At 58.3% G+C, this 13,034-nt stretch overlaps 5 protein-coding genes and 1 non-coding gene across 6 annotated transcripts; 3 read left to right on the forward strand and 3 right to left on the reverse strand.

Moving 5' to 3' along the window:
* Positions 1-406: 406 nt before the first annotated feature.
* PSEUBRA_004969 (MT-A70-like protein) lies at positions 407-2,236 on the reverse strand (the record flags this gene model as incomplete). Its single annotated transcript, XM_059465427.1, has 1 exon — positions 407-2,236. One exon carries the CDS (start codon positions 2,234-2,236, stop codon positions 407-409), a length of 1,830 nt encoding a protein of 609 aa, XP_059320475.1.
* A 1,456-nt stretch (positions 2,237-3,692) lies between these two features.
* On the forward strand, positions 3,693-6,200 carry PSEUBRA_004970 (Protein kinase domain protein; the record flags this gene model as incomplete). The annotated part of the gene is made up of 1 exon (XM_016438415.1): positions 3,693-6,200. The coding sequence occupies one exon, from the start codon at positions 3,693-3,695 to the stop codon at positions 6,198-6,200; it is 2,508 nt and encodes an 835-aa protein (XP_016290911.1).
* A 364-nt stretch (positions 6,201-6,564) lies between these two features.
* PSEUBRA_006517 lies at positions 6,565-6,698 on the reverse strand. Its single transcript has 2 exons — positions 6,662-6,698; positions 6,565-6,600 (listed from the first exon to the last, which is right to left on the reverse strand). It is a non-coding gene; the product is annotated as a tRNA-Met (tRNA).
* Positions 6,699-6,937: 239 nt separating this feature from the next.
* Positions 6,938-8,590, forward strand: PSEUBRA_004971 (Thymidylate synthase; the record flags this gene model as incomplete). Its single annotated transcript, XM_016438414.1, has 1 exon — positions 6,938-8,590. One exon carries the CDS (start codon positions 6,938-6,940, stop codon positions 8,588-8,590), a length of 1,653 nt encoding a protein of 550 aa, XP_016290912.1.
* A 367-nt stretch (positions 8,591-8,957) lies between these two features.
* On the reverse strand, positions 8,958-10,989 carry PSEUBRA_004972 (WD40 repeat; the record flags this gene model as incomplete). The annotated part of the gene is made up of 4 exons (XM_016438442.2): positions 8,958-9,374; positions 9,673-10,195; positions 10,800-10,806; positions 10,950-10,989. The coding sequence occupies 4 exons, from the start codon at positions 10,987-10,989 to the stop codon at positions 8,958-8,960; spliced, it is 987 nt and encodes a 328-aa protein (XP_016290913.2).
* Positions 10,990-11,439: 450 nt separating this feature from the next.
* On the forward strand, positions 11,440-12,636 carry PSEUBRA_004973 (Ribosomal protein L11, N-terminal; the record flags this gene model as incomplete). The annotated part of the gene is made up of 2 exons (XM_016438429.1): positions 11,440-11,472; positions 12,172-12,636. 2 exons carry the CDS (start codon positions 11,440-11,442, stop codon positions 12,634-12,636), a joined length of 498 nt encoding a protein of 165 aa, XP_016290914.1.
* Positions 12,637-13,034: the final 398 nt, after the last annotated feature.

Below are 13,034 nucleotides of genomic sequence, written 5' to 3' on the forward strand. Positions count from 1 at the left end.
AGAGTGTTCGAGACAAGTGATGGCCTGGGCGGCGAACTCAGCAGACGGACGCGCATAGCCACTGATTCCACTGGCGATCACAGTCAGGGAGCTTGGGAGTCAGAAGGCTCTGCCAAGGCGCCGAGGGAATCGAGAAGCGGCGTTGTGACTCGGAGGGAACAAAGGGCGTAGCGGCAGCGTCAGACCCAGCCGCGAAGTCACGGCGAATCCTCGGCTTGCAGTCGAATCACTATGCGTCACGTTCTCACGCCACTGCGAGGATCAGGTTCATAACGCGCTCATTCTTGGCTTGTCACTCTTTCTTTTCCTCTCCTGTGTGATCGCACTGCACGGACGCAAAGGTCAACGGAATATGTGACAATAAGAATTGTTGAGATAAGGCAAGCAGTCTCGACTGTGTCGGGTGCTATCCGATCGAAGCGTCGGGCGACCCGGCCGCGGCTTCAGCGATCGCTTTGGCCTTGAGTACGCTCGCCTGAGGTCCGCTCAGCGTGTCACTTCCGCTCTGAACGCTCACAGTCCTCTCTCCTCCCGCACCCAAGCCCGAGAGTCCTGCTCCACCAAGACCAGCCCTTGCGCCAAGCGTTGATGTGACAGGATGTTCGAATCCGATCGGATGCGCCGATACGGCTCCCAGACCTGGCCCGCCGTAGGTCTGCGCCACTGGATGCTGAGCAAATGGTGTAGGTGGAGCGTGGAGTGCGGAATGGTGACTGAGTCCGCTCGGCATCATCCGTCCAGCCGCTGGATGCTTATATGTTTCGTTGAGCTGGGACTGCGGTCGATACCTGGCCGCGGCGTCGGCTGCGCCTCTGGGTGGCGGCGATTTCGGACGAAGCTGATCGACCTCTTCGATGAAGGGGACTAGATTGGAGCGATCGCGCAAGTCGCAGCCTGGGCGGTCGACTCCAAAGTTGGCGTCATATTCGACCTTGTCGTAGGGTCGAGGAATCTGCAAGCGGTCGAGGTGAGCTTGTAGCTGCTCGCTCATGCCGTTCTCCGCCAAGACGGGCAGACCAGCGCCTGGTAAAGCGACTTTGCCGCCCTCGAGCCATCCAGGAGCATCCGGCCCTACTTCCAGACCGATTGTCAGCCAGCCGCGCCGCAAGTTGCGGTTACGGCCAAACAACTCGAGGCGACGGGTGCCAAGGCAGAAGTTTTCGATCGTCTGATACAGCTCTGGTGGCTTGCTGATCATGTCTGGCAGCGATGTCGGCCGCGATGGACCCGAAACCTCGTCCGCTTGCATCTGAGCAACATCTTCCCCTTCAGGCCCAGGCCAGAGGATGACATCGGTGTCGATGTTGCAGTGGACAAAGCGAGTGTCGGTCGATCTGCGCACCGTGCCTCGAATGCCCATCAAGCAATGCTGGCTGGTCCGTGTGAAGGCCGAGCTGGTCGAGGGCTGCTGGCTCGATGTCTCGGCTCCATCGGTCTGAGGGTTGGTACGAATGCAGACAATGTCCTCGCAGCGCCTGTAGCCCCATTTGGCTAGCACCTCTCGTCCTCGTTCGAGTCCGTCTCCAGCTCCGGAACCCACCCAGAGGAACACGAAACTCTCCTTGGCTGCTAGTTGCGGCACCGGCAGAGCGGCAATCTCCTCCCAAGACCACGTCGAGTTCGCAGCACCAGAGGTGGATGAAGCTGGTGGTGCTTCCCAATCATATGCCTCGAGAGGGGGGTCGATGAGCACGACGTCGTACTTGACAGGGATCAGGCTGCCGAGGTGGAACTGTTCTGTGGACCGAGTTGCATCTCGAAAGGGTCCGAGTGAAGGCCTCAGATCCGTCTGGAGGTAGGTGGGAGGATGTGCGACGTAGGTGACGAGCGAGTCCTTGAGCTGAACGAGACGCTTGAGTTTGGGATACTCGTCGAAGCGTGAGCTCGACGAAGGGTTTCGTACCGCATTGCCTGGCAGCAGACCGGCGCCTGTATCCACAAAGTGTTGCGAGTAGTCGTTGCGCAGCGTGTGCTCCTGCGAGCTGTAGTTGGGGCCCAAAGCTGACTGGTGGGAGGACGATTTGTGTTTGTCCGTGCCGACGGACGATGCTGCTGCTTTGGCGTGAGCTGCCTCTCTCGAAACTGCATCGTTCCTCGCGGTAGGAAGGCCAAGTCGCTGCTTCAGCTCAGCTAAACGATGCTGACGTTCCAATGTGGACTTGCCAGCCTCGCTCCGGGTGCTGCTCTCGACGAGCGTTTTCCAGCGCGGATGATCTCGAGCCCGGTTGGAGGGCATCTTGACCGCCATCTCGACCGCTTGGCTGCTGAATTGATCAGCCTCTACGCATGCTGATGTGCGACACAGACTCTGTGTGCGTCTGTCGAATGCTTGTGGTTGCGACTGACACAGCGGTGCCGAGTGGGATAGCCCGTGGGAGTCGACACCGTTGGACCGTGCTTTCGAAACAAAGAAGAAGTGAAGTCAGGGTCCCACCGCAGCTGAGCTTCATTTTTGACGTGTTCGTCTCGTCAAATTTCAGGGTCTTGAGCCGAGTTGGAGCGCCCTGGTCGTTGGGTGAGCGTGGCAAGCGGCAGAGTGTCTCGCCTTTGGCATTGGTCGATGCGCGATGAGACAGGCCTCGACGCTGAGACGTTTACTCGTCTTCGTCTTCATCCTCCTTGGAAAGAGAAGCGAGGACGACCTCGGCGGAAAGACTCACTCGAACACGACTGTGTGAGTGCCTCCAGGCAGCACGCAGGAAAGGCTAGGTAAGCAATGAAGGCGTAGACGAGATCGGTCGGAGATGATTCTGAGGCGGCGTCAAGAGAGGGTGCCAAGTCAAAAAGTGTCACCGCCGCGTCGGGCTTGTTGCCTGCTGGGTGGCACCGAAATGGTCCAGAAAGGGGGCGGCCAAAGTGCTTCTTGGTCTAACCTAGCAGCTGACCGCGACCCTTGGTTGTCCACACGCGCACACACGTTAAAAGATCAGGACGCCAAACGCAGGCGTGTAACCCCGCCGAGCTGTTTGAATTTTGACAGGAATTCTGCCCTCGTTCTCGCTTTCTCGCTTCGACTATTATCGGTACCCCTCTCTCCTTTCAAGTGTTGCTCTGGGGTCGCTCGTCTCGCCGCCGCCGCGTTCCTTTCATCGTGAACTTCGAGTTAGGTCTTCGCCACTTTTTCCTTCCTTACCACCTCATCCTAACGATCGCAACGGTGTCGCCAAACGGGATCGGCACTCGACGACCCTCGGATTCGTAGCTTTCGAGCCTAAGCTTCTTCACGCCGCCCAAACCTGGACGCATCGCCGCACTAGCTCACTCGCAGTCGGATCGGCGCGCCGCGTCAAGGTTTGCCGCAACCACAAACAAGGTCGATCTCGTTCGGTCCAGCGAGCACTTCCACGATCTTCACGTGCAATTGCTCAAAGGTGAGTAGTGCCTGCACTGCCATGTGTCCAGTCCCTCGGGCGACTCGGTGCGAAGATCCGGCGCGTCCAAGTGCTGGGGGGACGCGATACGACTTCGGCTTCTCTCGACGTCCCCTTTGTTCTATGCTGGAAGGACCTCGCTGACCTCGCTCTTCGCCTTGTACCTCTTTCGCCTTCACTGCTACTCTGTGCCCAACTTTGCTCGACACGCGCTCCTTTTTTCAACGGACGCGCCTCCTCTTCGTTGTCCAACAACGGATCGCCACACTCGACACTCACCCACGAACCGCAGACAGCCTCGTCGAGCCAGCCATCGTCATCATGTCTGGCTTTCGTAACGCGTCGAATGGCGCGCCGCCAACCGGATCGCAAGGCGCCTCTTTCGGATCTCTGACGCCATCACGTCCCGCACCGCCCGTGCCCACCGGCAAGCACAATGATCCTTTCCTGCCTCCCCTCTCGCAATACAACTCGGCATCCAGTTCCATGGGCAAGGGCGCCGGCGGCGGTTCGTACACCGGACCGCTCCGCCCTGCCGGACCTGGCGCTACCGCTCCTGGCGCAGCACCGGCCAACCACATGGGCGGCAACAACTCGGGCTGGCAGCAAGCGGGCCCCGGCGCCACTACCAGCGGTGCTGCCGTCGTACGAAAAGGCTGGGTCAGTGTCAAGGAGGATGGCATTCGATCTTGGATCTGGAGCAAGCGTTGGCTCGCCCTTCGCGAGCAGACCCTCACCTTCCACAAGAACGAGACCACCTACCAAGCCGTCGCCCTCGTCTTCCTCAAGGACATTTCCAACGTGTCCCGCACCGATCTCAAGCCATACTGCATCGAAGTCGAGACCAAAGACAAGACCTTCTACCTTCAGCTCAAGAGCGACGAGGAGCTCTACGGCTGGATGGACGACATCTACTCTCGCTCGCCGCTCATGGGCGTCTCCTCGCCCACCAACTTTGTACACCAAGTGCACGTCGGCTTTGATCCGATCAGCGGAGCGTTCACGGGTCTGCCCGAGCAGTGGTCGAAATTGCTCACCACTTCGGCCATCACGCGCGAGGACTACGAAAAGAACCCGCAAGCCGTGCTCGACGTCCTCGAATTCTACACCGACATCCAGAAGCGCGAACGCGACGACTACGGTCTCGGCACGCCCACCATGAACATTCAGCCTGGACGCAAGCCTAGCGAGGTGCCAAGTGCTCAGTCCGCACCGCGATTCAAAGCGGGCACGGGTTTCGCCGGAAGCGACAGTGTAGACTCGGCTTCGACGCTGAGCAGCCAGGCCAATCTCTACCCCGGCGGATCCGCGCCAAAGCCGCCTTCGGACGCTTTCCGCAGAGCGCCTGCTCCTCCCTCCTCCTCCTCATCGTCCTCTGCTGCGTCTTCCTTGAGACCCGCACAGAGTACGGCCATGATCCGACGACCCTCGGACGACGGTCGAGGCCCTGGCGCCTCGAGCCCAGCCTCGTCGCAGGCTTCCTCTTCGCGTCTGGGCGGTGGTTCCGCGTCCAACGATTCTCAGTACGGGCGCAATGCACCCGGTACCAGCCACTCGCCCTCGAGCGCACACCCGGATCTGGTACCATCGCGCAAAGCACCCGCAGCTCCTGGCGCTCCCAACAAGGGGCCTACACCGGCATCATCGCTCGCCTCCACTCGACCCGCACCCCCTCCGCCCAACTCGTCGGTGCCCTCCAGCAGGATGGCCAACGACGGTGGTGTGCAGGGTCTCAATGTCAAGACCAAGGAGCTCAAGCTCGGAAGCGAGTCGGCTGGCATTTCGCCTTCTTCCAAAGCAGTGCCCGTCGCCAAACAGCCATCGCCGGTGGCGGCGCCAAGTGCCGCTCAGGCGGCGCAGGTCAAGCCCCTGCAGATGGCCAAGAAGGACACGGCCGCCAAGACGCAGCAGAAGGAGGCAGACCGACGCATCAGCACCATGTCGGAAGCGCAGATCATGGAGAAGCTGCGATCGGTGGTGAGCCAGGACGACCCCAACATGCTGTACAGCAAGATCAAGAAGGTCGGCCAAGGCGCTTCGGGATCCGTCTTTGTCGCCAAGACGCTCGCCACGGGTCAACGTGTCGCCATCAAGACGATGGACCTGTCGCAGCAGCCCCGCAAGGAGCTCATCGTGAACGAAATCCTCGTCATGAAGGAGTCCCAGCATCCCAACATTGTCAACTTTTTGGATTCCTTCCTGGTGCGCAACAACGAGTTGTGGGTCATCATGGAGTTCATGGAGGGAGGTGCGCTGACGGATGTCATTGACAACAACACGCTCGAGGAGGACCAGATCGCTGCCATCTGCATGGAGACGTGCAAGGGCCTGGAGCATCTGCACAGCCAGAGCATCATTCACCGCGACATCAAGTCGGACAACGTGCTGCTCAACGCCAGCGGTCAGGTCAAGATCACCGACTTTGGCTTCTGCGCCAAGCTCACGGACCAAAAGTCGAAGCGTGCAACGATGGTAGGTACACCTTACTGGATGGCGCCCGAGGTGGTCAAGCAGAAGGAGTACGGAGCCAAGGTGGACATTTGGAGTTTGGGCATCATGGCGATCGAGATGATCGAGAACGAGCCGCCGTACCTGGACGAGGAGCCGCTCAAGGCGCTGTACCTGATTGCGACCAACGGCACGCCGACGCTCAAGAAGCCCGAGACGCTGTCCAAGAACCTCAAGAGCTTCTTGGCCGTGTGTCTTTGCGCGGATGTCAAGAGCCGTGCGTCGGCGGACGAGCTGCTGCACCATCCGTTCCTGCAGTCGGCCTGCCAGCTGTCGAGCCTCGCGCCGCTGCTGCGATTCCGCAACAAGCCCGACCGTTAGGCTCACTGCGACGTTTCTGAGTTGCCCTGACCTGTCTCTGTCACGAATATCATTCTCGTCATGCAACGTCTGTACCTTTGTTTGTCGGAATCAACGTGCGGTTGCTTTCGTGGTTCCCTCGATGGTGCACATTGAAGCGAGAGCTGTTCAACGGCGTTTAAAGTCTTTCAAGGTTGAGCTCGGTGATCTCAAGTTGCCATTGGCGTTGTTTGACGACGTTTGCTACACCATCTCGGGAAAAATGGTTTTGACCATCACTCGGCCACTTTCTTATGAAACTTGATCGAAAAAATGGGAGGGCGTTGCGCTCGTGCTTCTGCGTTCGCTGGTCGTGCTGGTCGTAACCAAAAAGTACTCAAAAAAGTGTCCTCGGCGAGGCTCGAACTCGCGATCTTAGGATGTCTAATAGGTTGATTCCCGTGTAACAGGATCGTTGATTTAGCTTTGGTAGCTTCTCAAAGTATGAGACCTACGCCCTACCAACTAGGCCACGAAGACTTGCATTGTCGCGGGCGGCTCAGACTGCACATATAACGTTGATTTGAGGAGACATTCCGTCGAACATAGACGCGTTGGGAGCACTGCGCGTAAATTGCGTGTTGGACTTTGCGCTTTCCAAGGTCCGCTGGGATCGCCAGAGAGAAAGTGGTAAGCGGGTCATCGAATCGCTTCTTCTCACTCCACCTTCTCCTCGTCCCACTCTCACTCGCCTCACAAGACGCTCAGCATTCGCAACCATGGCGATGCCACGAGTGTTCCTCGCGCGGCACGGCGAGACCGAATGGTCCATCTCGGGCCAGCACACTGGTCGATCGGACATCTCCCTCACCCCCCACGGCGAGGAAGTGATGCGACAACTGGCACCCACCATCGTCGGTGTGGGCAACGGCAAGCTGATCGACCCGACCAAGCTCAACCACATCTTTGTCAGTCCGCGCAAGCGCAGTCAGCGAACGCTCGAGATCATGCTCGAGCACGTACCCTCGTCGGCACGCGCGGGGATCCCACCGGTCGAAATCGAGCAGGACTGCCGCGAGTGGGACTACGGTGCGTACGAGGGGTTGAAGACGGATGAGATCCGGGCGAGACACCCTGGATGGGACATTTGGCGCGATGGTACGCCGGATCATCCTGACAAGCCGGAAGAGTTCCCAGGAGAGTCGGCGGAGCACATGTGCGCCCGCATCGACGGGGTAATCGCCAAGATCCGCTCGCTCCAGTCGACCCACGTCGACAAGCGGAAGCAGGGCCACGACGTCGGCAGCAAAACATGCGACGTGCTGCTCGTGTGTCATGGCCACTTCAACCGCGTCTTCATCGCTCGGTGGCTCGGATTGCCTCTAACCCAGGGGAGACTGTTCGAGATGGATGCAGGCGGAATGGTCGTTCTCGGCTACGCGCATCACAACTTCGCCGAGCCGACCATCGGTGGCATGTTCTCCTCCAAGACCGGCCCACGCGGTGACGTCGAGGGCAACCCTGGCTCGTGCGGCTCGGTCAAACACGAAGAGTTGCAGTACCTCGAACTCGTTCAACGGGTCATCTCGATGGGCGAAAGCCGACCGGACCGAACGGGAACCGGCACCCTCGCCCTGTTCGCCCCGCAACCGAGCCTTCGGTTCGACCTGACCAACGGGACGCTGCCGCTGCTCACCACCAAGCGTGTCTTCTTCCGCGGTGTGCTCGAGGAGCTCCTCTGGTTTGTGGCTGGCAAGACGGATTCGCAGCTCCTCACCGACAAGGGCGTTCATATTTGGGACGGCAATGGATCGCGCGAGTTCCTCGACTCGCGTGGTCTCTCCCATCGTCGCACTGGTGATCTTGGACCAGTATACGGCTTTCAATGGCGTCACTTTGGCGCAACTTATCAGGACTGCGACACGGACTACACAGGTCAAGGCGTCGACCAGCTCGCATCGGTCATCGATAAGATCAAGAACAACCCCACGGACCGTCGCATTTTGCTCAGTGCGTGGAATCCGGCCGATCTGACCCTGATGGCGCTTCCACCGTGTCACATGTTCGCCCAGTTCTTCGTCTCGAACCTCTCTGGTCCTGGGAAGAAGCAGTTGTCGTGCCAGATGTACCAGCGATCGTGCGACCTGGGTCTTGGGGTGCCGTTCAACATCGCAAGCTACGCACTGCTGACGTACATGATTGCCAAGGTGACCGATTGCGAGCCCAAGGAGCTGGTGTTGGCCATGGGCGATGCGCATGTCTACAAGGACCACGTCGAGCCGTTGAAGGTGCAGTTGGAGCGGGATCCCCTGCCTTTCCCAACGTTGAGGATCGATAGGGAGGTGACGGATATCGACGACTTCAAGTTCGAGGATTTCAAGGTCGATGGTTACAAGTGCCATGGAAAGATCGATATGAAGATGAGCGTCTAGTCTTTGTCACATCGTAGATGCTCATAGACAGCCACACTCATACACAGGAATTTGGCGAGAGAGTCGCTTTGTGTGACAGGTCGTGCTCAGACCTTCACAGAAAGTACACCGAGGCCTACTACACTGAGACTTCATCACGAAGTTAGCCGAGACTTTCAAACAAATCACACCGAGACCATCACACAAAGCGCAGAGCGGTCATCGTGTAGGAATTGCACAAGGGCCACGACAGAAACCCCTTTTTTAAAACATTGAGGAGAGGAGAATGTGATGATTGAGGCACTCCCAGGTGGGAGCTCGGAACCTCATTTGCTTCGTCCATGACGAAACGTTGGGAGCAGGGAAGGGAAGTCTCGCGCTAACACGTTTAGAGGACGGTGAAGACACGGACGATGTTGTCGGCGTAACCGGCAAAGAGGGACTGGCCGTCGGCGGACCAGGCGAGCGAGAGGCACTCGGGGTCAGCCGAGTTCTTGCCAACACCGGTGAACTCGGGCTTGAGCTCGTCGACGATGCTCTTGGACTCGAGGTCGAAGATCTTGATGCAGCTGGCGGTGGCAGCGCACAGCCAGTAGCGGTTGGGCGAGAAGACGAGCGCGTTGACAGTGTCACCGGCCTCGAGGCTGTAAAGGTGCTTGCCGTCGGACAGCTCCCAGAGCATGGTGATGCCGTCCTTGCCACCAGAGGCGCAGAGCGATCCATCGGGCGAGACGGTGACAGTGTTGATGTAGCCAGTGTGGCCGTAGTGGTTGGTCTTCAACTTGCACTTGCTGAGCTCCCAGACCTGCGTCGTAATAAGAGTGAGAGGAATTGAAAGTCAGCGACTGCTTCATGCTTCGGGTCGAACACTTGCAGATCGGAAGTCCTGCCTCCTTCCCATCGCTCCACCTCCAATTGCATCCCTCCAAAAAGGGCGAATGCTCAGTGATCTTGGTGACTTTGAGATATTCTCATCGAGGCGATGCCTCTCTATAGTAGCAAATATTTGAAAAAGCACTCTTCATCGCAAGCGCCCGTCCGTCCATCCTCCTTCTCCTGTCCTTTCCTGTTCTCCTCCCTCTGATCTTTTGGGTCAAACTTACCTTGACGACCTTGTCCCAGCCGGCAGAGACAATGACGGGGTTCTCGGGGTTGGGGCTGAAGCGGACGCAGCTGACCCACTCGGAGTGGCCGTCGTCGGTGATGTTGAACTTGCACTCGCCGAGGGTGTTCCAGAGCTTGATGGTGCGGTCGCGCGAACCGGAGACGATCTGGCGGTTGTCAGCCGAGAAGGAGACGGAGAGAACGTCGGCGGTGTGGCCGACAAAGCGGCGGGTGGTGGTGCCGGTGTTCAGGTCCCAGAGACGCAGGGTCTTGTCCCACGAGGCGGAAAGAGCGAACTGGCCGTCGGACGAGATGACAATGTCCGAGACAAAGTGGTTGTGGCCGTGGAGGATGCGCTTGGGGTAACCGTAGTTGGAGTCGTCGCGGGAGAGCTGCCAGACGATGATGGTGCGGTCGCGCGAGGCGGTGAGGAGAAGGTCGGGATTCTCCTGCGAGGTGGCGATGGCGGTGATCCAGCCCTTGTGGCCGGCGAGCGAACCCTTGTAAACGAGAGACTCAGACCTGAGGAGGTGGTAGAGAGTGAGGTGGAGAATGTCAGTGTTCTGATACAGAGGAAAGACCGAGCCCACTGCGTTGCCGAGGCGACCATCTCCTGGGACAGAACAGCATGCTGTATCGAGGCAATTCTGTATCTTTGTCTAAACCAACTCTTGCTTCTGATCCTCTCTTCGGCTCCTTCTCGCGCTATTGCTGATCTACCTCGAAGCTGACCTGGCGGCAACAATGCATAGGCTGTCATGGCGCGCTCGTCGGCAAGGTTGAGCAGCAAGATTGGCTGCATAGCTTCCTACTAGCTCGAGAATCGGTTGTCTGCGTTCTCGATACCATCGATGTACCGCATTTCCCAACGGTCACCGTGACCGTGTCGCATTGCCATCGCGTTGGTTCGCATTACCTCCCGCACCTGGCGCCGAATCCTGATCGCCGTGCAATAGCCGCGCAAGTCCCCACTGATCCTTTGTCTTCAGACAAACCTCCGGACCCGTCCGCACTAACGTCTGGTAACCTCCCTTCCTTCGTCTGTTCCACATCGTCGTCGGCCTCCTACAGCATGCTGACCCTTGTCGTGGAGCGGCGTTTGCTATTGCAGCAAAGTGCAACTTACATGTTTGCTAATATGAGATGGTTTAGGTGGTGTCGAGAGCGAGGTTGAGGCTTCAGTTCGACGCGATATGCAACTCTCAGCCTGTCTTGCTAGCCTGGCCGCTCGCGGAATTCGACGTTGCAGCCCTGCACGCCAAACGGCACAGCAGACAGCGGTCTTGGTTGGTCACTATGCTCGAATGGGCTAACATCGCACGCTGCAAGCACATCGACAAGTCCCGGCAGCAAATGGCGACTTCGCTTCGGTCTGGCTATTTCTTCTGAAATTCGACGCGAGCCAGGCTTCAAGCCTGCCAAATCGACATTTGGGGTCGCACGTGATCTACGCTAGTCGACCCACAAGAGCTCGGCCGAGGGTGCTCTCTGCCTCTGCTGCCGCGAAATTCGAAAGCGGGCTGCCCGGTCCTCTCGCCTCTGGCCGGACCTGTCTGCAGCCTGGAGCCCTGAGACTGGGACTGAGAAGCAGCGATCAAGAAAGCGCTGTGAGGCCGCAAGGAATTCTCAAGGCAGCCCAGCCAGTACATGTCGATTGAGAAGGCTTGCCTAACCTCTCACAGTGCGAGCGAGCGTCGTTTCAAGACCGAGTCTGACACCTGCCTTCCCCACCGTCCAGATCACCATCACATCTATACCTATTCACAATGGCGCCCAAGATCGACCCCAACGAGATCAAGGTGATTATCCACACGACATGACACACGGGCAGAGCTGCTAGATCAACCGACTTGCTGCACAGATCACCGCCACCTTCGAACCGACATTGCATAGCAAAGATACGGATCGGACACGATGGTGCCGACACCTTCCGACATAGCAGCCGTCCATCCGACGATCCGTTGTACGACTCGATGGGCAGCAGCGATGAATCAGATGGAGGAGAATCGGATGCTAAAGGATGCGACATCAGAGCATAGTCACAAGATGATGACCTGAAATGGCGTGTGTGGACGTCCGAGAGCGTCGGGATTCAGCAGGCGGATGAGCATGCATCAGCAGAAGATCGTTACTTCGATGGGAACGCCAAGACAGGCTTGCAGCCTAAGGTTGAAGAACCGCGTCCGTTGACCTTGCGCTTGGTTCAGAGATCGGCTGGCCGTGTCTGGCGCGGTATCGAGGTGGACTGCTCCTCTGGTACCCTCTGCTCGACGTGCCACCTCCAGCGCAACCTCATATTTGGCGGACGAGCCATCGCAATCTTCAGCAGCCTCCAGCATCGACCAGCAACTCCGCATTCGACCATGGACCCCGACCGGCATTGATCTGTGCAGCCAACCTTCTTCGACGCAGCCCAACATCCTGCCCATGCGTCGCACTTCTCATCCCTCCAACACAATATGCTGACCTTTGCCTATCCATTCTTCGCCGTTTCATAGATCATCTACCTCCGTGCCACCGGTGGTGAGGTGGGTGCCTCGTCGGCGCTTGCCCCCAAGATCGGTCCTCTTGGTCTTTCGCCCAAGAAGGTCGGAGAAGACATTGCCAAGGCGACCGGTGACTGGAAGGGACTTCGCGTCACCGTTCAGCTGACCGTGCAGAACCGTCAGGCTGCCGTCTCGGTCGTGCCCTCGGCCTCGTCGCTCGTCATCAAGGCGCTCAAGGAGCCCCCTCGTGACCGCAAGAAGGAGAAGAACATCAAGCACGGTGGCAACATCCCCCTCGACGAGATCGTCGAGATTGCCCGCAAGATGCGCTTCAAGTCGTTCGCCAAGTCCCTCGCCGGTACCGTCAAGGAGATCCTCGGCACTGCCCAGTCCGTCGGCTGCACCGTCAACGGCCAGAACCCCCACGCGATCATCGAGGGCATCGACGCCGGCGAGATCGAGATCGACGACGAGTAAATGTAGTCGCGCTCCCGTTCTTTCAGCATCCGTTCCCTTGTTCCCCTTCAGCATTCTTTCCACCACACGCACACGCACACCATCATACACACCCCGCACGATGACTCTTCTCGACAGAGGCATCGTGTGATCCCCGCGCAACACCTCCAGCATTCAATTTGTTTCGACCAGATGGATCCACCACACATTCGCAGGGCGTTTCTCACACGCACACATTTCTTGATATTGAAAAGCGAGATGACTGCAGATCGTGCTTTGGTTCGTCCGGTCGTTCAAGCTGGTTTCCTTTGTTGCATGTACTTCTACCCTCCACCTTCGCCTTCATCCGCAGAGGTGGGCTAAAAAAACAACCCGTCACACTTGTTGATAATACATCTCGCTTTTCAAACCGTTGCATA

This window comes from Kalmanozyma brasiliensis (genome assembly GCF_000497045.1).
Source record: "Kalmanozyma brasiliensis GHG001 unplaced genomic scaffold PSEUBRA_SCAF4, whole genome shotgun sequence".
NCBI classification, from domain to species: domain Eukaryota; kingdom Fungi; phylum Basidiomycota; class Ustilaginomycetes; order Ustilaginales; genus Kalmanozyma; species Kalmanozyma brasiliensis.